The sequence below is a fragment of the Fukomys damarensis genome, unplaced genomic scaffold (genome assembly GCF_012274545.1).
Source record: "Fukomys damarensis isolate Sample0158 unplaced genomic scaffold, DMR_v1.0_HiC HiC_scaffold_22, whole genome shotgun sequence".
In the NCBI taxonomy this organism is placed as follows: Eukaryota; Metazoa; Chordata; class Mammalia; order Rodentia; family Bathyergidae; genus Fukomys; species Fukomys damarensis.
The window spans coordinates 26176189-26200665 of record NW_022900934.1 but is presented as its reverse complement, the minus strand read 5'-3'; the positions used below and the strand labels follow the sequence as shown (position 1 = coordinate 26200665).

General features: G+C 40.5%; 1 protein-coding gene across 3 annotated transcripts in view; it reads left to right on the top strand.

Moving 5' to 3' along the window:
* The window catches only part of Tm9sf4 (transmembrane 9 superfamily member 4), a 46660-nt gene that overhangs the window by 2173 nt on the left and 20010 nt on the right, over positions 1-24477 (top strand). The window contains exons 2-4 of one of the 3 annotated variants that reach the window (XM_010628461.3): positions 14550-14698; positions 17865-17978; positions 20885-20984. In XM_010628461.3, coding sequence (XP_010626763.1) covers positions 17901-17978; positions 20885-20984 — 178 coding nt within the window. In that variant the 5' untranslated portion in view covers positions 14550-14698; positions 17865-17900. Of the gene's footprint in view, positions 1-12346; positions 12429-14549; positions 14699-17864; positions 17979-20884; positions 20985-24477 lie in introns of all 3 variants that reach the window. The other 2 variants (XM_010628462.3, XM_010628460.3) reach the window with 2 other exon arrangements.

Sequence of the window (24477 nt, the reverse complement as noted above, 5' to 3'; positions counted from 1 at the left end):
TGTTTTTTTTTTTTTTTTTTGGTGAGACAGGGTCTTGCTGTGTACTTCAGGCTGGCCTTGAACTCTCTATGCAACCCAGGCTGGCCTTGAATTCATGGTGATCCTCCTGCCTCAGCCTCCTGATGCCGGAATTACAGGTGTCTGCCACCACACCCAGCTAATCAGCAAATTTTTGAGTGCCTACTGTTTTGTGAGGAATTGGAGATGTAGTTGTGAATTTGAGGATCAAGGTTCCTACTTTGATGGAGCTTTCATAGCCTGAAAGATAGGTAGTAAACAAGTAATACATGAATAAAATAAGTGTGAAGTGCTATGAAGATAGCAAGGTGAAGTTATAATGATTGGGCATCACTGGGTGACACAACTACTTATTTGAGACTGGTCAGAGAAAGAATGAGTTGAGACTTGGTTGATAAGAAAGAGCCAGCCATACAAGGAGTTCTGGGCAGAGAAAATGGGAAATGATGAAGGTCAAGATCTCAGAAAGCTTGATACATTTGGGAAACACTGCAGAAGACTAGAGGGGCTAAAGCATGTGGGAACTGGGGGTGGGGGTAAGAGAATGATACAAGATGAAATTGAAGAGGACCAAGAGCAACTGTTTCTAGAAACTATAGTCTGTGGACTGCATTTTGAAATACCTACTAGATTGTTCTCTGTGGCTGTTTGACTTCTATTCACCTCTAGGACAGTCTGTTAGGGGGGCCAGCTTGTTCTCATACTTCAGTCTGTGGAAAGAAGTGTGGATTTTATTCTAAGCACAATGATTGTGCATTGTGCCGCTTAGGGATATTATACTGTGCTTCCATGCTGAAAACAGAAACTGCTTTTAATAAACAGAGTATGTGAAGCCTGGTGTGGTGGCACACACTTATAATCCCTGCACTTGGGAGGCTAAGGCAGGAGGATCTTGAGTTTGAAGCAAGCCTAGGTTACATAGTGAGACCCTGTCTTGAAAAGAAACAGTATGTGATAGGTATGATGTGGTGTGGACAGAGGCCATTAAAAGGCTGCTAATGAGTAGCTGCATGTTTGGTGTGATAGTGAAAAGGCAAGGAAGCAAGCTGAATACAGAGTATATGTGTACCAGGCAGTGTGGAGTCACAGACATGAGTCTGGGCTTTATTACATGGAAGTCACAGTGGTCCTCATACTCCTAGGCTATTTCACAACCAGTAGGGGTGGGGTGTGTAGATCTAATCTGGGGTGTATGGATTTCTGAGGCAAGTTATACAACCAAAGAGGAACTGAACTACTAAATTCAGTGGCCATGGGAAAAGGCTGGGGTTTTGTTTTTTTCTTCTGTTTTGAAAGAAAGTTTTTTGGTACACATTTCAAGGGCTTTTCCCTTTTCTCATCTTGGTGAATGGTTCTTCCCCAAGAGCTGCGCTGTTACCTCCCAGATCTAGTTAACACAGTGGATGTTTCCTGAACCTGCAAGGCGATACTTCTTTCCCACCAGAGGAGATAGTAGCTGATGTAAACTGAAATTCTTATTTTCTTACCTTTCTGCAGCTCTGGACTATTTAGATTACCATATAATGTTATAAAATGCAGGTGTGATTAGCCTGAGTCTTAATTGAAAAGCAGGATCATATCTTACTATTTATGAGAAACTGCCTTGAGAATATTAAGTTTTTTGGTGGGACCTGGGAAATTTATATTGAGTCCATGAATCTAGAAATTTCAGTTTAGAGAATAAACTATATTCACATATATCCTCTCACACTGGGTTCTTGTTATTTTTTTTTAATGAGTATAATGCATTTACTGTAAAATTTACCTTTTAAAATATACAATTTGTGGATTTTAGTAAATTCAGAGCACTAGACGACCAGCACTACCAACTCCAGAGCATTCTCATTACCATAGAAAGAAACAGCAGGTCAGGGATTTAGCTCAGTTGGTCTGCCGCCTGCCTGTACCAAAAAAAAAGAAAGAAAGAAACATTAGCGGTCACTCCTGTTCTCTCCTCACCCATGGCAACACTAATTTAGTTTCTTTGTGGATTTGCCTTTTCTGGACTTTGTATATAAAGGGAATACAACATGTGGTCTTTTGTGTCTGGCTTTTTTTTACTTGGCATGTTTTTAAAGTTTATCCGTGTCATAGCATGTATTAGTGCTTCATTCCTTTCTGTGGCCAAAAGTATTCCATTGTATGGCTAGACCACAGTTTGTTCATTCATCAACGGGATTGTTCTCACTTTTTGACTGTTAGGTATAATACTGATGTGAACATTCATCAGAGTTGTTACATGAACACTTTTTCAATTTTCTTGGTCAGTTGTTGGGTCAGTTTACATTGTTTTGAGGTTACTTGGGTTTAATCCTGTCTACAGGCAAGGGAAGGCTGAATGACATCAAGATTCCTTTAAACTGATGGAGTCAGTGCCCCCAGTCCCAGTCAAAGGCATAAGTTTTTAATGGTGGAATCTGGTACTAACCATAGGACGACTGGATGGGAGAGTCCTGAGCAGGAGGTAGGAGTCCTGGACTCTGCCCTGGCCTCCTTTGTGCAAAGCTGCTGTCTCCTCTGGACCTCATGTATGTCTGGCATCAGTGGGGATAGAGGAATGAGCACTGGACAGGAGTCAGTGGCCTGGGCTTAGTCCCAACACTGCCACTGATTCAGTGCATAGCCTGAGCAGATTCCTTTGGCTTTCTTGGTCTGTTTTCCATGTGTCACATGTGAAATTGAGATTTGGACTTCACGGTTTCTAAATTCCAAGTTGAAAATGCTGTGGTCTAGTACTTGCCTATAAGGCGACTTTTGCTAGTGTGCCTATAAAACAAAAATTTTTTTTCTTTTGCGTAATCATAGTCCCTGTGATCTTTCCAAGTTTTCTTGTGTTGGTGGTGTTGTCTGTCTGATCTCTGGAGTTGCCCCACTTGGCATATACTCTGCAGGAGCCACTGTGTCCTTGGAGCTGAGATGCTAACCCCAAACCGTGGTTAAATGTGTTTCTCTGAGGAGTCCCTTTAGAAGAGTGCCCTTAATCCCCCCAGGAAGTACAGAGGAGGCAGAGATTGTGTTAAGTTGCCTCTTAATTTCTCTTTTACAACTTGGACAAAAGTTTCCCTTTGATCTTGGCATTAAAGAGGCCAGTTGCAGAATGTTGGAGAAGGTTGAGTTTTGATCTCTAGACACTGGCGGGAAAGTAGGAAGGACCCAGGATGAGTGGGGCCATCTGGCGACAGATGAATGATGGACACCATCTACTCCAAACCTGCTTTGATCCCTGAACCATTTGCTGACACTAGTGTTTCTCCAGTGGGGCATGGATAGTGACGCCCAGGACTTCTGCATCTCATACCTCTTCATTGCTCTCTTCTGTGCTAATTTGATTTCTTACCGATGCCTGATCCATTAAGTCTCCCAGGGTTTAAATTCCTAGACTGAGAGTTGGTTTAAGAATCTTGGCTAGAATCCTAAATACTGTGACTTTGGACTGGCTTTATGATGTGGGAAAACTGTTTGCCTTTGTAAGCTTGGCGGAGGGGTTACTGTTACTAGGGATTGAACCCAGGGATCCCTGAGCTATAGCCCCAGCCTTTCTTAAATAGAAAGGTTTTTGCTAAATTGCCCAGGCTGGTTGTGAACCTGTGACCCTGGCTTTTCTTTCTTCCTCTGCCTCCGCCCTCTTTGTGGTAAAATATACATACAATAGAACCTTGACTTATGAACTGGATCTGTTTGAGGGCTGGTTGTAATTAAGTCAATACAGCTGAGATCTGGATGTTTACTTGGGTACATGCTATAGAAAACAAGAAGTAGATGAATTTTCATTTACCTAATTAACCCAAGTTGTTCATGTGATGTCAGGCCAATTGTAACTTGAGGGTCCACTGTAAATAAAATTTACCATTTTAACCATTTGTGAGTGTTGAGCTCAGAACATTAATACATTCACTATTATGCATCCATCTTCAAAACTTTTGCATCATCTTGTACTGATTCAGTTTCCTGAAATAGGGATGATACTTTCCTCAAAAGGATTGTAATTAAATGAAATAAGAGTTGAAAGTACCCAGTATAAAGATGACATTCTGACTTCAAAGTTTGAAGAGTTGCAGAGGTGTCCTGTCTAAGCCTATCGCTTGGACTAGCTGAGAGTTTTTTGTAAATACTCAAGGCAAAAGGAAAGGGCGGTACATTTCTGCACTTTCCAGACTCATGGGTTAAGCCTGGCATACTTTGTGAAGATGGTTGTTAGTTGCACCTGGATTTCCACAGTCTGATGGGGGGAGGGGGTTTTTCCCATTCAAGTAACAGTTTTGAGTCTTCTTATGTGTCTCTGCTCAATAGCTATGCTGTATCTATGGGCTCTGAAATAAAGGCTACATTTTCAGAGTCTCCAGTAGCTACTTTGGTACTGGGTTTTTTTTTTTGTTTTTGTTTTTTTTCCTATCAGTTTTTTAGCTCCATGGGGCTGCTTGGTAAGTAGCTTTCATTCTTGTGTGGTTGAATTCTTAGGGAACTTTAACTGATTGGGTAATGATTTCAGTTAACTGTTCACATACTGTGTTTCTGAGCCTTTTTTGTGTGTGTCTTTTGTCTTTTGTCTTCTTTTCGTACTGCCCCCCGCTTTAAGGAACAGTTACTGCTGTGGCCTTAAAATAGTGACTGTCTTTAAGAAAAGGAAGCATTTAGCTTCCTGTGATGAAGGTACTGTCTTTGTGGCAGGAGAGACATGGAAGGAATAGGTTGGCCAGACTTTATGGCTATGTGATGCTCTTTATGGGAAGAGAGATTGCAAGGCAGAGGGTTCCAAAAAAGGAACTTCTTTGGAAAAAAATTTCTTCTTTGGAAGAAATTAATTGTTCATACCTTTCGAACTGAGCAGAGCAAAATTTGGAGAGTAAGGAGGACCTTTTTGTGCTGTCAGCCCCTTCCTTGAGCTTTGGGAGAGATTTTTCCAAATGTCCAAGCCCCAAGAATAAAAGACAGGAAGAAAAAAAACCCTCGATTTTTGGGTCTCTTGAGCTTATACCTTTCCAGGTCACCCATATCTTTGCCTGTGATGGAGTATAGGATTACTGCACAGAAAGCTTCTAGATTGCCATCACCTTGTTCCTTGACAGGATGCCTTTGTATTGTCATGACTTGGAAACCAAGGAAAATACTGCCAGATGAGCTGGTTCACATCTCTTAGAACTCCCCCTCCTTTCATAGTTCTGAATATGCAAAAGATATTTGCTAAATACTTAATCGATTTTTCATACTGGACTTCACTTGGAAGTTACTGAGCTGATCAATTTTTTTAAAATACTGGAGAATTTCTCTAGAAGCAGGCACTTTGTTATTGTACCTTCCTTACAGTGTCAGGCTATCAGGGCTAAAGACAGTACTGGAGTGATAGAATTGCAAAAAGTTGGACCAGTGTATAGTATGGGATCTTATTAGGGGCCCATAAACTTCTAATTCCTAAATTCTCCTGAAATTATCTGTCCATTGTATATAGCGGAACACTATTTTTCCTGTAGCTTTTATAAGATCCTCAGAAGGGTTTGTGACACTCTCCCTGACATTAAGAATTGCTGGTCTGTCTGGTTACCTGCCAACCTGATGTCAGAATCCTTCCAGTGCCACCCTTAACTTTTCTGTCTCCCACTTGGAATTCATCCCGTTGTTTTGTTTTGTCTTTTGTTGTTTTTGGTACCAGGGATTGAACTCGGGGCTTTGCTCTTGCCAGGCAGTTAGTGGAAACACTGAGCTAAAGCCCCAGCCCCTAATCCAGGTATTTTCAGAAGCAACTCATTTCTTTCCCTTCTTAAAAGGCTAACCCATGTATATCAGAAAAAGTATAAGAAAACTGAAAATGTGCAAATGTGTGTGTGTGTATATATAGTTTTATTTGTCAACTAAAAAGAAAAGCTATAAAGTCAAGTGTGATGACACACATCTATAGTCCCAGCGCTTAATAAATAGGCTGAGGCAGGAGGATCGCAAGTTCAAGCCCAGCCTGAGCAATTTAGCAACTTGGTTAGACCCTGTCTAAAACTAACAAAGAACTGAGGATGTAGCTCAGTGCAAAGGCCTTGGGTTCCATCCCCAGTACTTCCATGGATGGATGGAGGGAGGGAAGGGTTGGAGAAAAGAAGGAAGGAGAAAAGAAAAAAGCACTGGTCTACTTCTAATTCATTTGTCAGCAGCCTTTGCTTTTTAAAATAACTGTAGAAAAGCTTTGTGCATATAAAAATGCCTATTTTAGAAACTTTATTACAACAATTTTTAAAGTAGAAGAAATAGTATAGCTAACCCTTCTTATTACCATTATATTGCTACATTCAATTCATCTGTACTTCCCCTTAGCTATTTTTTCTTCGGGTTTATTAAGATATGACCTACTACCATAAAACGACTCATTGTAAGTATAAACCCAGTGAACTTTAGTAAATGTACAGACTTGTGCAACCATCACCACAATGACACAATGTTCTATAACATTTCTGTTTCCCCAACAAGTTCCTTTATAGTCAAGGGATTGACACTGTAATCAGCCCTTGCTCCCATAACCCACTCACCACCTATCTGCTTTTTGCCTGTAGATTTCCTTTTCTAGGCAGTTAGTAGGAGTGGAATCATACAAAGTATAGACTTTTGCATCTGACTTCTTGTACTTAGGATAATGTTTTGGGGGTTCATCTATGTTGTTCATTCCTTTATTGGTGAATAGTATCCCTTTGTGTAGATGTACTACATTTTGTTTCTCCATTCACTAATTGGTGGGCCTTTGGATTGTTTCCAATTTTATGAGATTTTTTTTTTTTTTTTTTTTTTTTTTTTTTTTTTTTTGGTACGGGGGATTGAACTCTGGACCTTGTGCTTTCGAAGCGGGCAGTGGCACCACTGAGCTAAATCCATGGCATGGATTGTTTCCAATTTTGAACTATAGTAGTCCTCTCTTATCCAAGGGAACACATTCCAAGATCCCCCCAGGTAGGTCAGAAACTATCTGGTGAATGATTAAATTTAAAATGTTTATTACAATAACAGGCACATTGCCACAAAACCCCCTCAAATTCTCTCTCTCTGAACTCATCCTGTTCCTAGCCACTTTCTGAAGCACTTCTGGAAGTCATCATTAGTGAGTGTCTTTATGAGCTATGGTGAAAAGTTCAGTGAATGCTTCTGCCTGTGGCCATCCAACAGAAAGGCCGGCTTGTAAAAACATTACAGTGGGTTATCATCACCTTATTTACTGTATCTGGCTCTGTGCAACTTATGGCTCTTCTCCAAAGTCAAAGTGGCTATGAAAGGGAAATGTTTTTAGTTAATTTCAGGACATTGAGGTAGCCACAACAGTGCACCTAAAACACTCATGAGAAAGGACTTCTTGAAGCACTTCAGAAAGTGGCAAGAGCAATGGGATAAAATGTATCAAAATGGAGGGAGAGTATTTTGAGGAGAATTAATGGCAGTGTCTTGTTTGTTTGTCTGTTTGTTTGAGACAGGGTCTCACTATGTAGTTGAGACTGACCTGGAACTCACTATGTAGCCCAGGCTGGTCTCGAACTCACAGCGATCCTCCTGCCTCAGCCTCCCGAGTGCTGGGATTACAGGCTTGTGCCACCACACCCAGCTTGGCAATGTGTCTTTTACTGTAATAATTTTTTAAAATTTAATCATTCACCATATTTGTTAGTCATCTCATACATACATATCTATGATGTTTAATTTATAAATTAGATGAGTTGAGATTAGCAACAATAATAAAAGTTACTTGAAATTTATGCAGTGTTTATTTCTGGGACTCCTAATATTTTCAAAACCTTATTAACTAGGTAACTGAAACTGGAAAGTGAAACCATGGGTAAGGGGGGACTATTGTGATTAAACTTGCTATGAACATTCACATGGAAATCTTTGCTGAACATTTATTTTTCTCTTCAGTAAATGCCTGGAGTTGAAAATTCTAGCTAGTAAGTTTTTGTGTAACTTTCTAAGTTACTGCCAAACTTGCTAAAGTGGCTGTAGCCTTCTACATTCCCACCAGCAGTATGTGAAGGTTCTAGTTCTTCCATGTTCTGGTCTTCACTTCTTTTCTGTGTCTTTGAGTTTAGTCATGTGAGTGAGTATTGGTTTGTTCTAATGATGAATGATAATAAACATCTTAAGTGTTTATTGGCCATTCATGTATCTTCTCTGGTTAATTGTCTATACAGATCTCTCCTCCCTGCTCTCCCCCAGAAGTTGAACCTGGGGGCTTCACGCATGCTAGGCAAGTGTTTTGTCACTTATCAGACCTTGCACATTTTTAATTGAGTTGCTTGTTTTCTTAAATTGTAAGAGCTCATTATATTCTGGTCACTGTCTCTCATCAGATACATGATTACAGGGCTCTTATCAGATACATGATTAGTGAAGATTTTTCCCCTAAGCCAGGCACAGCACAGGCTGAGGCAGGACAACAAGTTTGAGCCAAACTGGGACACAGCAAGAACCTGTCTCACAATAAAAGGACTGGGGATATAGCTCAGCAGTAGAATGCTTTCCTAACATGGGTTCAATCCCTAGTACCAAAAAAAATTTTACTCCAAAAGTTTATTTCTAGCTGGGTGTGGTGGCACATGCCCATAATCCCAGCACTTGGGAGGCTGAGGCAGGAGGATCGCTGTGAGTTTGAGGTTTGAGGCCAGCCTGAACTACATAGTGAGACCCTGTCTCAAATAAATAAGCATATGTTTATTTCTAGATTTAATTCTAATCCTTTCTTATGTATGCCTATCCTTACAACACTGTCATTATTACTGTGCTTTGTGGTATTTACAAATTTGGTAATATAAACCCTCCGATTTTTTTTTTTCAAAGTTGTTTTTGGATACTTCATGTCCTTTCCATTTCTATATAAATTCTAGGATCAGTTTGACAGTTTCTACAAAAAAGTCTTTTGATATGAATTACACTGAATTCATGATCAGTATAAGAATTGCCAACCTAACAGTATTAAATCTTCTAATCCACAAATAATATCTCCAATTATTTAGATATTTTCGTTCCTCTTTAGCAAGGTTTTGTAATTCTCAATGTACAGGTTCTTCTTAAAATATGTATTTCTAGAGCCAGGGATTTAGCTCAGTGGTGCCACTGCCTGCGTCAAAAGCTCAAGGTCCTGAGTTTGATCCCCAGTGCAAAAAAAAAAAAAAAAAATTGTGTGTTTGTGTGTGTGTGTAATATATATGTATTTCTAAATGTGGGGGTTTTTTTTCATTTGTTTGTTTGTTTTTTTGAGATAGGGTCTCACTATGAAGTTGAGACTTATCTGGAACTCACTATGTAGCCCAGGCTGGTCTCAAACTCACAGTGATCCTTCTGCCTCAGCCTCCCAAGTGCTGGTATTATAGGCATGCACCACTGTGCCTGGCTTTAAATGTTTTCTTTTTGATAGCAAGTAGAATTTTTTTGAATTGTTTGTTGCTAGTATGTGAAAATAGTTAATTTTTATATATTCATTTAGTAGTCTATTACCTTCCTGAACTTACTAGTGCTAGTCAGTTTGTAGATTTCTTAGAATAATGTAGTTACAGGATTGTATGAACTGCAAATAAAAGCTCTTTCACTTCTTTTCAATCTGGATGCCTTTAATTTTTAATTAATTTGTTTGCTTTAGTACACTAGTTATAGACAGATTTGAATAGAGATAAGAGTGAACATTCGTACCTTGGTCCTGATTTTAGGGGAGCTTAGCATTCAGTCTTTAACCATTAAGTGTGAGGTTGACAGTGAGTTTTCCTTGCTGCCCTTTATATGATTGAGGAAGTTTCTTGTTAGCCCTGGTTGAATTTTTAATAATGACTATGTGTTGGATATTGTGAAGTGGTTTTCTGCATCTGTTGCAATAATGTGCAGTTTTTGTCCTTTGTACCATTTTATGGTATATTAATTGATCAGATATTAAGTCAACTTTTCATACCTGGGATATATCCCACTTGATCATGATGTATAGACAGACTTTTACTGGCCCAATTTGCTCATTTCTTGTTAAAAAATATTTTTATTGGTATTCATGGTAGACATTTGTCTTAGTTCCTTTCCTTAGATTTCTGCCTTTGGTACATGCTTTGTAAACAATTAGATAGGAAAAAAAGATAAATGAAACCAAGTTATACATAAGGTGCTACACATCTTTTTTTTTTTTCTTCCTGAGATTGGAAGACCTTCAATAATAATTCTAAGTGTATATTGCTTAGTTGCTGTCCCCAAAGACTATGCCAATTTTCCAATAGCTCATGTATTCTTAGACATTTAAAAGTTTGTGACTCTAATAGGTAAAAAATAGGAGATTGTTATTTTGACAGGTATTTTTAAAATAAAGTTGACCATTTTTTTGTGTTTAGTAATTTAAACATTTTTGTTGTTAAACTCTTAGTATTCTTTTGAGGTTTTTGTCCTTTATTGGTTTGTAAGAGTTCTTTGTATGTTAAGGAAATCAGTCCTTTGTTATGTGTATGGAAAATATTTTTGCCCAAATTATTTTTCTGTGCTGTATATACTTTTTAATTTTCTTCTCTTTAAATCATTTTTCTTTATAGCTTCTACATTTTTATTCTTAGAAATTTTTCCCTCAAGATTATTTAAAAGTATATCCATGTATCAAGATATTTGTCATTGCCAGGTGTGGTGACATACACCTGTAATCCTAGCTCTCAGGAGGCTGAGGCAGAAGGATTGCTGTGAGTTTGAGCTCAGCCTGGGCTACACAGTGAGTTTGACCAGCCTGAACCACATAGGGAGACCCTGTCTCCAAAAACAAGCAAACAAACAAAAATAAATGTTGTCGTTCCCAGACTTATTAGAAATGCACAATCTCTAGCCTTTCCCCAGACCCACTGAATCAGATTCTGCATTTTATCAGAGTTGCCAGGTGACTTACCTGTACAGTAAAGTTCTGTGAAGCACCAGTGCTTTTCCTAGAGCTCTTCTCCCTTTCTCTCTCCTTTCCCTCCAGGCCTTAGAGTAGACTGAATCCTTACATACACTCACCTTCCCCTAACACCACACTCACACTGGGTATGTTGTTGCTGCTGCTTGCTCCTCAGCATACTCTTTAACACATTGACAGCATCTGAGACCAGGTGTGATTGACTGGTGACTTAGCTCTGTCTTCCAGCTATCTGAAAGCTCCTTGTGGGCATGTATCCTGCAAGGTTGACATACAGTGCCTGATGCATAGTGGATGGTCAGTAAACAGTCGGTGATTAATTTCTGTACTGGTTAGAACATGAGCTTTGGGCTCAGGCTGCCTGGGTACAAATCCTGGCTCACTTAAGTCATTTCCTCATCTGTAAAATGGGAATAGTAAGAGTCCCTACCTCATAGGATTGTCATGAAAATTGCATTACTACCTGAATAGAACCTAGAACTATGCCTGGCACATAATCAGCATCCAGTATATAGCTGCCATTGTTATCAGTATCATTACATTCTTGTCACCTTATATTACAACTCACCTGTTTTGGAAAAGCATACTTGTTTCTCCACATTCTGGATGACCTTAGGTGAGTTATTTAATCTCTGAATCTTGAGTTGACAGTAAATCATCTGCAAAGGGGTGACAAAAATCAGTAGGTACTCATCAGTGTATGTGAAGTGCTTAGTACAAAGCAGGACTAGATAAATAGAATGAAGTTGCCATGTCTGTCACAGTGCCTTGAACTAAGTGCATGATGACTTGGAGGCCTCTTGTTCTTTGGTGTTGCCTTCCTGCTAGAGTATTAACCTCCTTGCTGATTTTTTGTTTGTTCTCTGTGTGTAGACTTGCTCCATTGGTTTGAGGCTTTGAAACAAAATGTAGTGGAGTCTTTCAGGATTTGTTTTGCATTCCTCTGCAACCTGAGCTCTCAGGGAGCACTTGAGTTCCCCAGGGCAGTGTCTCTCAGTCTGGAAGATTCTGTTTCAAGAGAAGATAGAACTGAAGTAATTTCTTAGATTTAATTGGCTTGATAACCAGAAGAGATTGTAATCTACTCTGGCTTCAAATCATTTATCAGATAAAGCTAAAAGGTTGTGTCAGGCTTGTTGGGGGGCGGGGAGTTTAGTACCTGTGATTTAGGTTAGCAAGACATAATGGTCATTAATGCTTTACATTAAGGATAGTGATTTAGAGCTGGGTGTGGTTGCGTATGCCTGTAATCCCAGCACTTGGGAGGCTGAGGCAGGAGGATCACTGTGAGTTCAAGACCAGCCTGGGCTATATAGTGAGTTCAGGTCGGTCTCAACTACTTAGTGAGACCCTGTCTCAAAAAAACAAACAAACAAACAACAACAACAAAAAAACAGAAAAACAAAAGGATAGTGGTTTTATTGGTAGTTAAAAGTTTCCAAATTCATGTTCTCTTTTCAGCCTGACTTCTGTGTGAATCCATTCTAATAATGGGGACATGAGGCCCAGCAAAGTTGATGGCTCTAAGCTGCATAACTGAGGGGTAGGTTTCAGCTCCCTGTTTATATTTTGGGTCCCCAAGCTTAGAGTTTTCCCCAGTATGTGACAGCTGCCCTCCTATTGTCTCTGGATGTAATTTAAAACCAGACCAAAGAGAAATAGAGACCCAGCACTCACCTCTATCCCAAGGATTATGTATCATTAAGATAGACTTTATTTTATTTATTTGTTTGTTTGTTTATGGTGCTGGGGATTGAATGCGGTTCCTCCCCCTGCAAGGCAGGCCAACGGCTGAGCCCCACATTTAGGATAGACTTTAACCTGAGCAGTGGTTCTTGACTAACTGCTTTAGGATCACCTGAACTGGTAGTCCTTAAACTTTATCTTAAGCAGCTTTCTGAAATGTAAGTTCACTTTGTAATTCACTAGTTCCAGGGCATGGCCTGAGGCTCTCTTAACAGGCTTCCAAAAAATGGTGATTGCCATTCTCCACAAAGCTCATTTTGAGTAATAGGGACCTAGTGACCTTTTAAAAATATTGAATCCAGAGCCCTCTCTCTCGGACATTCTGGCTTTTAATTGGTCAGAATGGTGAATAATACAAGGTACTTGCCATTGGTAATTTTTAAAGCTCTCCAGGTTACTCTTAAGGCATCAGGGCAGAGAACCACTCTCCTGGATATACAGCCAAGGTACAGGAGTGAAGGTGTTCTTAGGGATTCTTAAGCTAGGTCCTTTGACAAATGAAAAGGTGGAAGGTGTCCTACTTCAGTGTAAGGATTTTTTTTTTTTAATTCTCAAAGGGATACAGGAAAGATTAAGAACCATGGTATTAAACTTGTATGTGAGTGAATGATTTCCTTTTTTTAGATCAGAGGTTGGTTAGTGCTTATTTTAGTAAGTATTGAGCACCCCCATCAACTAGCTAGACAAGCGATCTATGCAAATGGCTATAACTCAACATGAAAAAAGTACTGTAGTGGAGATTTAAATATTTATCAAACAATTTAAGCAGCAGTCTTCGAACATTTAAACAAGTATAAAAATACATTTGGCTATTAGGTGGTATTTCCATTTTCTTGCCTAGAGATATTTATACAGTGCCCTGAAAAGGAAAAACGGAATAGAATAATTCACCCTGTGGGAATCTGAGGGGTTCTTAAAGGAAGAAACATTTAACCTTGACATCCAGGGGTAGGTAGGACTTGAATCAGGCAAGGTTGAGCGTCAGGAACAGAGCATATAACTCCCAAAGAACAGGAACAACCTCCAGGTTTCCCTGAAGGCTTAGATAGAAAAGATGAGGTACTTTGGGCAAGTCGTCTTAAGGCCAGCAAGTGCACATCCTTCCATATCAAGCCAGATTACCCAAACCCAAGTGTGAAAAATAGTGTTTTCTTTTTCATTATTTTTCTTAAGTGGTATAAATTCTGTATAATTCTGTACAAAAAAGGAAAATCAGATGCGGTACACAAAATAGGAAAACCATTCAGTCGGTTTACATAATTGTCTGGTGAGCACCCTTTTATGTACATTCTGGCATACTTGTCATTTCTTAACTGTCTAGGAGTAGAAGTACAGGATCTAAGAGTATGCGCTTTTAGAGGGCCTACCAGGTTGCCCCCCAGAAGTGTCCCAGTTTCTGACCCTTCCAGCCGTATGAGAATATTGCAACAGTAGCATTTTAATATCTAAAACTGGCAGCATCTGGATGTAGTCATGATTTCTAAGCTGAACTTGAATTGCTTATGGTTGCCAACTTAAATATTCAAAAATTCTAGCATATTATTGGGATTTTATTTGCCATTTTTCTCTATTGATCCTCCTCTAAGATAAAAAGGATTGTAGTTCGTTGATAGTATCTTTGTATAAGAATTGTCTATTTTCTGCATATTTAAAAATTCAGGGGGCCAGGGTTTTAGCTCAGTGGCACCACGCCTGTCTTGCAAGTGCAAGGTCCTGAGTTCAATTCCTGGTACAAAAAATTTCAGGGTTTTCTTTCCTAAACAACTTATGGATGGCAGTGTATACTTGTAATGGAGAATTTGTCTTAAATTTTGGTTAACTGGAATTCACATATAGAGAAAAATCAGGAAAAAAGAGGGCAGTGCTTATTTCTTAATGTGAGGCACATTTTAATAGCTGAAAAATGTATGTTTTCTAGGGATTCTAAGAGGGAGGGCTGAATCTTCACATGGCTGGTCAAGTGGAGGAAATCCTCTGATGGAGAAGAAATCAGACATTATTAGCAACTCACAGCCAATAGACTCCGCTACTGTTCTAAAAGAATCCAGATCTGTTTGTTGATTCAAGGCAAGTGTAGACACTGAAACCCTTTCCTTCGTTCATTCAGAGGATTTCTTTGGAGGGATTTCAAGGAACTGGTGGTAGCAGTTGTCCCATGAGAATTGGTGTTAGGAAGAGTTATTTCTGTGCACATATACCTATTTGTACTGTTTAAATTTTTCACTGTACAGGTTTTACTTTTTAAAAAAAACTGTAGCCTTATTGTTTTTGGAAATCTTACTTCCCCATGGTATGAAAGATGTTAATTTTAGGAAAAATCAAATGAAGAGTATATGGGAACTCTCTGTAGTGTCATTGTTACGGAAGGAGTTGGCAAGTGACACACAGAGAGGCAGCAGAATGGAAGTAAAATAACAAAGTTTACTCCATCGATGGGGATGGATGAGGCCTAATTGGAGTAAACTTTGTTATTTTACTTCCATTCTGCTGCCTCTCTGTGTGTCACTTGCCATTTCCTTCCATAGCATTATCTGCAAATCTAAATTTATTTTTAAAATAAATGATTTTTTTAAAGGACAGAGGAGAAAAAATTCCATCTTCTTATGTGGAATCAGATAATGCAATTTTCTGCATTCTGTTATTTGTGTGTGGTACTAAGGATGGAATCCAGGGCCTTACAGCTGAGCTGCTTAGCAGTCTCACCCACTCCCCACTTTTAATTCTGAGACAGGGACTTGCGCAGTTGCTCAGGCTGGGCTCAAATTTGAGATCCTCCTGCCTTAGCCTCCCAGAGTGCTGAAATTACAGGTCTGTGCCACCACAGGTGGCTTAGTCTTGTCATTTCTTTTAAAGATTTTCCAGCTCTCCTACTTCTCCTTTCCTCCTGATTATCAAATACAGTACATCTATCTTAGCCATTATAGCTGTTTTATTTTTAATTAACATGAGCTGATAGATACTTATAAATGTTCACAAGTCAGAAACTGTATTGCTCTTTATTTTTATTACTCTTAATTTATAAAAGGTACACAGAACTCAGAACTTTAAATTTTATCTTATTTTATTTTTCTAAGATGGGGGTCTTTTTTGGTACCAGGGATCAAACTCAGGTCCTTGCACTGCAAGGCAGGCAGAGGAACCTGAGCTAAATCCCCGGCCCTAAGATGGGAGTCTTGATATATTGCCCACGTTGGCTTTGAACTCCTGGACTCAGTTGATCCTTCTGCCTCAGCCTCTAGTAGTGTATGTATGTACCACTGATCCCAGTTAAACCTTACATTTTTATTGAACCTGGGACCTTTGTACTGAGCTACATCCCCAGCCCTTTTTGTATCTTTGATACAAGGTTTTGCTAAACTGCCCAGGATGGGCTCAAAATTGCAGTCCTCCTGCCTCAGCTTTCCACAGTGCTGGGATTGATTATAGATGTGTGCACCTTACTAGAACCTTAAACTTTTTAGCCAGGCATGGCAGCACACAGCTGTAATACCAACTATTCAGGAGGCTGAGGCAGGGAGATTTCAAGTTTGAGCCCAGCCTGGGCAATTTAATGAAATGTGTCTCAGAATTAGGGATAGGGATATAGCTCAGTAGTAGAGGGCTTACATAGCTTGCACACTGCCCTTAGGTCAGTCCCTAGCACCCATCCATCCCCAACACACAGCTTTTTTTTTTTTTTTTTTTTTTTTTTTCAAAATTTGTAGTCCAGGTTCAGATGCAGGTGAGTTTGCATTTTTGGCAGGCCCCCTCAGTGACTGATTGCCTGTAAAACTGTGTTTCAGAACCATCTGAATATGTGTTTGGGGTAGAATGGTAACTTGATAGGTGCAGGGGCTGTAACAGTAAGGTGGTGGATCAGGAGGCTGGGGCCAGTGAAGGGAGAAAGTAAGCATCTGAAATAAAGCAACACTAGAGGGTAGAGACAAGGGAGAGATAGAGAAATGCAATTAAGTTGGTGATTCATGACACAAGCTCCTTGTTCAGACCAGGCAGAAGGAAGACAATCTAGCAACTCTTCTAGTCCTCTGAATGAGTAAAGTGCCTTATTAATGACGGGAAGGAGATGCTTTGGGGGGTGGAGTTCTTGAGCTCACAAGTCAGTCTTGCTTGCCTTTGTATTACCAGGTGCCTCTCCGGCATGCAGCTATTGAGAGTACCTCCTCTGGGCCACACATTTTTCACGGCTCTGGGGACACAGTCCCCGCTCTCTCAGGGATTCCATTCAAGAGAAGAGAACATATAATACACACTGAAACATATCTGTCCACATCATACATGTCAGGAAGATAAGACTACCAATAGATATAAAGTGCAGAGTAAGGGACTCGGAAAGAAGGTAGATGGGACCCCCTGAGGATTCTATTTCAGATAGGATAGGATGGACAGTGAAGACTTCTCTGAGGAAGTGACATGTGAAAGACACCTGGATGAAGTAAGGAGTAAGTGAGCCATGTATATATCTGTGGCATTCTGCAGAAGTAACAGTAAAGATGAAGGCCTGGAGGGCACAGAAGGGCTTGCTGTCCAGGCCTGTGTGGCTGAAACAGAGTGAACAGGACAGAAGGAGATGGCGAAGCCAGTTCTGTTTTGGAGAACACCCATAGAAAAATGTGCTGGCAACACTGGAGCTTTCTGATGAAGTGAGCCTGTTGTGATAAAGAGAATGGGAATGAATGGAATATTGTGGAGATTTGCTTTCTGCAAGCTGTAGTGAAGAGTGATATACTGTGAGCTTGGTTAAAAGAACAGTGATCCAGAAGTGGGATGTGTGGCTTCCATGTGACAGTCTTCCATTTTGCCTCAATGTTAATTGACCCAATGTGTGACCATTTCTGGAAATGCATATGCTCTTGGGGGCATGAATTTGTTTTCCTTGAAGTGACTGTTCACATCATTATTTTTGAGAAGTAACTGCCAAATATCCAAGTCTAAAGTTTGTCAGGTCTTCCATTTGCTTTTAAGAGAAAAATCTCACTGTATTGCCCAAGCCAGCTTCAATGTCCCAGACTGAAACAGTCTCCTGCCTCAGCTTCCCAAGGAGCTGGAACTTGTGCCAGCATATCCAGCTGTTGCGGGAGTTGGGGAGGCAATGTTTATAAGGACCTCCACCTTCCCAGAATGTGAGGTGGTGATACTGGGTCAGTAGACACTGGGATAGCATGATTTAATTAGCTCTGAAGAGCAGTTCACTTCTTTTCCACATGCCAACTGTGGCCTCTCTTGTTTCAAGCAGGTTTGGCTGCCGTGGTCTTTGCTACTGCTTTCTCTCATGTGTCAAACATGCGCCTTTTATGTCCCAGGGGTTGCGCCAATCAACTTCCACCAGAACGACCCTGTAGAAATCAAGGTAAGTGTAGTCCTGGATCATAGGAGCCTCTGTGCTGAGCTGTTTGTGTCTGTCCTGTGGTTGCAGAGGACACAGGTCAGTTCCAGTTACTCTAGGAACAAGAGGGCTCACTGAATGCTCTGTGGCTAGAAGTAGAGTGCCCTCAGGAGCCTGCAGTGCAAGAACTCTGCCTTACCTCTTCATTTCTGTTTCTGTGCTGCCGGCTCTTGGTGTGTCTGTCTGTCTAGCTCTTTCTGTCTTTCAGGTATACGTCCATCTCTATCTCTTCCTACAAGTCTGTCTGACTCAGCTTGCCTCCTCTGTTGTTTTTCTGCCTCCCTCTTCATCTGCTCCTTCCTCCTGTTACCAGCTTTCTCTGTTTAACTTAGAGCATCTGCTCATATGGTTCATATATTGTAAGCATCTCTCCTCCTTAGTGGTCAGATCTATAACTTGCAGAAATGTTAATTAAAGGAAAGTTTACTGAGGGTTGTTTATATGCTAGACATTAGACCTGGCCTACCTCAAGCTGCTCCTCAAGAATCCTGTGAGGCAAACTGTACGTTCTAGAGATCTTTGTATGTTTTACAGATAAAGAAACTAAGGCCCAAGGACCTAAAGTCACATGGTGAGGAAGACACAGGATTCATTCCAAACCCCCTCTCTTTACCCTTTCTTCCACTTTTGGCCTTTGCCAAAAGCTACTTGAGCAAAGATTGTGATATAGCAGTACCAGGGCATCTGGCCTCTACTCCTCAAAGCTGAGGATGTGGGGATGTACACCTTAGGTGGGAAGAGAGCATAAAAATGGGATTCTTCTCTTTGTAATGCATATGTTTTCCTGATTATCCAGGGAGAGAAGGCTAAGAAACACAAAATAGATATTACAGTAACTTTTTGGTGGCTTTTCCTCAAATAATTCATGATATACTTAATAGCGGTCCTTGGTTCCCTCAATCTTACAAAAAGCTCTGAAAGTCAAGGTTTTTATAAGCCCACTGGAGGCAAGAGCTGACCTCTACTATCATAAAGCTGTTTGTTTGTTTCATTTATCCCATTTAGCATGAATATTTTTGCATTTCTCTGCAGAATTGTGCAATGTAAAGTACTACTCCAGACCCTATTGGGGTGTTTCAAAACCTGTGATAGGTGTACCACGTTGCCTTTCTAAAATCTAAATCCTAATTCTAAACAAGAGTTTTAAATAAGGATTGCAGACCTAGAATTCTAAAAATTATTTACACTTTTAGATGGTGTATGAGGAGTAGTAGGTAGTTCATAAATAGAAAAAATATTTAACTAGATTAAAATTTGTCTGGCAACATTTTCATTGGTTCTGTGTTTTGTTTTGTTGTTGTTGTTGTTGTTGTTGTTGTTGTTTTTCATTTTTTGAGACAGGGTCTTACCATGTAGTTGAGACTGACCTGGAACTCACTATGTAACCCAGGCTGGTCGAGAACTCACAGCAATCCACCTGCCTCAGCCTCCCGAGTGCTGGGATTACAGGTGGGCACCACCACGCCCAGCCCATTGGTTCTGTTTTATCTATAGTTTGGGGATTTTCTGAGATTGCTACCCTTTCCAAAGCTATATTATTTATGCTTGGATCATTTCCTAAACATACTCCTTCATCATTTTTTTAAACCTTGTTTTTTGGAGGATTTGTTAGGTTTGGTTTTTTGTAGTACTGAGGATTAAACCCAGGACCTTCACACTGAACTACTTCCCCAGCCCTTTTTTTGTTTTGAGTCAGGGTCTTGGTAAGTCACTAAGTTGCTCATGCTGGGCTTGAATTTTCAGTCATCCTGCCTTAGCCCCCTGCAGTGCTGAGATTATAGACATGCACCACCACACCTGGGTTTAAATCTTGTTTTTATTTTATTATTTAAACTTCTTTTTTAATGGCTATGCAATATTTAGTTGAATAAATTATGTTTTGTTAATCAGTTTCACATTATATAAGCTTTATTGGTTTTTGTTTCTCTACTAATTTAGCGGATATTTAATGAGCACCTTACACTGTCTCATGCGAAGGCACAGAGATTATACAGATGACCCTCACCCTCGTGAAGCTTAAATTTTAGCTCCTAGCTGGGCATGGTGGTACATTCCTATAATCCTAGCACTTGGAAGGCTGAGGCAGGAGGATCGCAATGAGTTCAAGGCCAGCCTAGGCTACATAGTGAGTTCAAGTCCAGCCTGAACTACATAGCAAAACACTGTCTCAAAAAAAAAATTTTTTTTTAAGTTCCTAGTGGGAGAAACATTTCAGGTTTTTGTTTATTTTCTTGTTTGCTACTGGGATTGAACTCGGCCTCACACATGCTAGGCAAGCACTCTGCTGCTAAGCTGCATCCCTAGCCCATTTTACTTTTTTCTTTTGAGACAAGGTCTCACTACATTTCCCAGGCTGACCTCAAACTTAATTATTTTGCATCAGTTCTCCAAAGACGTAGGTTTATAGGGGTGCACCACTATGCCTTACTTATTTTATTTGTTTTGTTTTGTTTGTTTTGAGACAAGTTCTCACTATGCAGTTCAGGCTGGCCTTGAACTCACTATGTATCCCATTCTGGCCTCAAACTTTCAGTGACCCTCCTGCCTCAGCCTCCCAGGTGCACTGCCATGCCTGGTACTTGGTTATCATTTTTTGTTTTTAATAATACTTTATTACTTCCTTTAATCTTTTTTTTTCTTGGTTATAATTTTAAACTAAATCTTTAATGCAGTGTGAAACTAATGAAAAGTAAAAGAATCAAGAATTGTGCAGAGTACATAATATGCTGTAGTCATGTCTGCTACAGCTACTTTGTCTGTTGGATAGTGTTACCAAGTATTCTACAGACATTTGAGTACCAGGAAGAATTCTTGGAACAGTGGTCTTGGTTTCTGCTTAATTGAGAAATAATAGCCTCTCCTCCCACCAGGCTGTGAAGCTCACCAGCTCTCGAACCCAGCTACCTTATGAATATTACTCATTGCCCTTCTGTCAGCCCAGCAAAATAACCTACAAGGCAGAGAATCTGGGTAAGTTCTCTCTGACACTACTTCAGCCTATCCCATAGGGGCACCCAGCATGATTTTCCTAATGATTCTACCCTGTCTAGCCCTTGCTATTATGCTAGACACTGTTGCATATAGCTTACGTGCCTGTTAGCTGATTTCATCCTTGTAATGGCTATGGCAAGGTGGTTACTATTTTGCCTTTAATAGTTATTGGCTGTATGAATAGTTAATAGCTAAGCTGAGCATTGAATCTATGAATCTATGTAGTCCTTCTTCAGAGGTGGAACACTTGGCTTCTATTCAGACTGGTGCTCTCTTGATTTTCTTTTTTTTGATTTGTTTTGTTTTGTTTTGATAGTAGGAATTGAACTCTCTTGATTTCTTTCTCTCTGGTAGCTTGTCACTTGCTATGTCTTTAATTGAGAGTACTAATGAATAGCTCTGCCCTAAAGCAGTAGAAACATCACTGTATTTGCTAAATTGCACAAGACTTGCCTCAAATAATATATGAAGCACTCATATAGTATCTGGCACAGGAGTTCCACAAATAATGGCCATTTTATTCTAGTTTAAATAATTTTCCATTTGGCAGAACTTCAAGCTTAAAGGAAAAGAGGCATCATCCATTCAGGACACAATTATCAGTGTTTCCCCTCTGCCTGTCTTACGTTACGTCCTGGAGAAAAGAGTGTGGCCTCCCTGACCTTAAGGACCTTATAAGACTTTACTCCTTTCTTATACCTAAGAAAGGAGAGAACTGATTCTTGGCCAGGCCCCTGAAATGACTGCCTTCTCTGTGTAAGGCTTGTGGCTCAAATGTTTCTGGAACCCTTGTCTGACAAGCATTCCTATTGCCACCTGTTGGGGGATCTCATACCAACTGGGGCAGGCCTTGAAGCCAGTTTAAAGAAGAGCAGGGATCACCACCTTTCCTAGATACCCCTATGCATAAGCCAGACCCTATTCTAAGCATTTGTGTGGTCTACTTGATTTAATTCTCACAACACCTTGTAAAGTAGATTCTTTTACTATCTCCTTATTAGAGAGAAGGAAAGTGAGGTACAAGGCGATGATGTCACTTGCCCCAAATCACTTACCCAAAAAGTGGCAGGACCTTAGGAACTCTGGGTCCCAGGTTCATACCCTTGAGCACTGCACTCTGTACACTGTCCTACTTGACTCTTATTGTAGCTCTGCCAGCTAAGCACCGTTGCCCTCATTTCATAGCAGAGGGAATAGTAATAGGGGGAGAAATAGAGATTTTTAACTCAGGATTTCTAACTAAAGCCTCTCTGGTGTTCTAACTGCCTTCTCCAGAAGGGCTCACTGGGGCTGTAAGGTCTGTGCTTGTCACTGTCACATCGATGGCAATTCATATCATGGTGTATGTGTTGAAGCACCTATGGTAGGGATGCTAGAATATGACAGCAGGTTCTCTTGGGAGGGTCCATGTCATGGCTTATGACTTGATGAAGGAATACTTCTGGCTAGGTGTGGTAGTGTGTGCCTGTAGTCCCAACTACTTTAGAGCCTGAGGCAAGAGGATATCTTGAGCCCAGAGTTTCAAAGCCAGCCTGTGTAATAGAGCAAGACCCTGGTCTCAAATTAATTAAATAAACAAATACATGTATAAATGGAATAGTTCAAAATTAGAAATGAGCCATTCCAGACAAGTATGTCCTCTTTTTTGGCTTAAATTTAATTTCTCATTTCTAAATATCAAGAAATGATACCACCTCACTTATTCTGCAACTAGTTCCTCTCTGCAGTTCCTCCTGTCCATAAGCCAGTTTCTGTTGACCTGCAACGAAATTGGCAGTAGGTCATGTGAGGAAAGAGCCCAGGGGCCTGATGCAACTACAGTCCCATTGGATGATCAGTCCCTCTCTGGCCCTTAGCTTATCATCTGTAAAATGCCATTTTGACAGTGGGTCATGCAGGTGTCCTGTTGATGTCCCTGCTCTCCACTGGCCAATCCACCCATAGGCTTTGCAGGCTCATCTTCACTGCCAGGCTTCCCAAAGTGGTGAAGTAAGGAAAGACCTTCACCCAGGCCTTTTTCACTCCCCTCCCTTTCCTGGGTAGCCTCATACACATTTGAGACATTGTTTGCCACTACAACTCAGTGCTGCCACCGCAGTGGTATAGCTTGTGGCTATCTAAACAATAGCAACTCACATCTTTCATCTCGGCCCTCACCTCTCCTCTGAGTTTTAAATCTTACATCTGACTATCTATTTGACATATCCAAATAGAAAATGCCTTCTGTCTGAATTTGCTATTTTTCTTGTTTTCCCACTTAGAACCTCACTATAGAAATCTGAATCTTCTCAATATGTACCACTCCTCATCGCCTCAGCAACAGGTTCTTCAGGTCTCATCTCCATCACATGTGAATTTGTGCTCTGCTTCAGCCTCCCCACATGTTCCCTTCATGCCCTCAACTTCATTGACTTAAATCCCTGGTGCCATCTCTGAGCTCTTCACATCCTCTGTTTTCTGCCCAAGCAATCAAGGTGATCTTTCTGAAGGTTTTCTAAATATCTTTTATGAGATAACATCTCCTCCATCTCTCATTAACTTTTGATGTTTCTAGGTAAAGCTCAAACGCCGCTAGGGTCCAGGCCTGGCCCATCTCTCACCTGTCTTTCCACTTATCCTGGTCTCCAGCTCACCAAGCTCTCTGCTTTGTAGCCACACCAGCCTCGCTGGTTTGTCACATTATATACCTTCTTTTCCTTTTGTCTCAGCTATTCTCCTATTTCTTTGCATAGTTAAATCTTGTCTTCCATTAACCCAACTACTACTCTACTACTTTCTCAGGGAAATTTTCCTAGACCCACCATACAGGTTTACTTTTTTGGTGGTACTGGGGATTAAAGCCACACCAGACAAGCGCTCTACCACTGAGCTACATCACAGGACTTTTTTGTTTTTTTGAGGCAAGATCTCACTGAGTTGCCTAGACTGGCCTTGAACTGGCAGTCCTCCTCCCTTAGCCTCCCAAGTAGCTAAGGTTATGGGCATATGTCACCACACCCAACAACACAGTATATTGCAAAAGTTCCACGAGTATGTCTGTTCCACACTGTATCTTCAAGGCCTGGCACACAGCCAGCACCCAGTACACGTTTATGAGTGAATGAATGAATGTATGTATGTCTAGATGAGAAGGCATTCAGAACCACAGCAAGCAGCTCCACACTGGTAGGCAGATGTTGGGCCAGCAGCATGGGGAGATGTTAGTCCTGCCTATTGGCTTCAGTCAGTCTCCTTCAGCTTGTCCTGGTTTCACATCTTCCCAGCAGAGTGAAAACATACTTAGGCTTAGTTCATACTCCCTAGCTGCTCAGTGCCTATTAGTATGTCATCTGGTTGCAGTTACTCTGAGTCAGCAGGGAGGCCCTCAAAGAATGTGCCACTTTGGGCCAGGGATTTAGCTCAGTAGTTCCACCGCCTGCCTTGCAAGCACAAGGATCTGGGTTTGATCGCTGGTACCAAAAAAAAAAAAAAA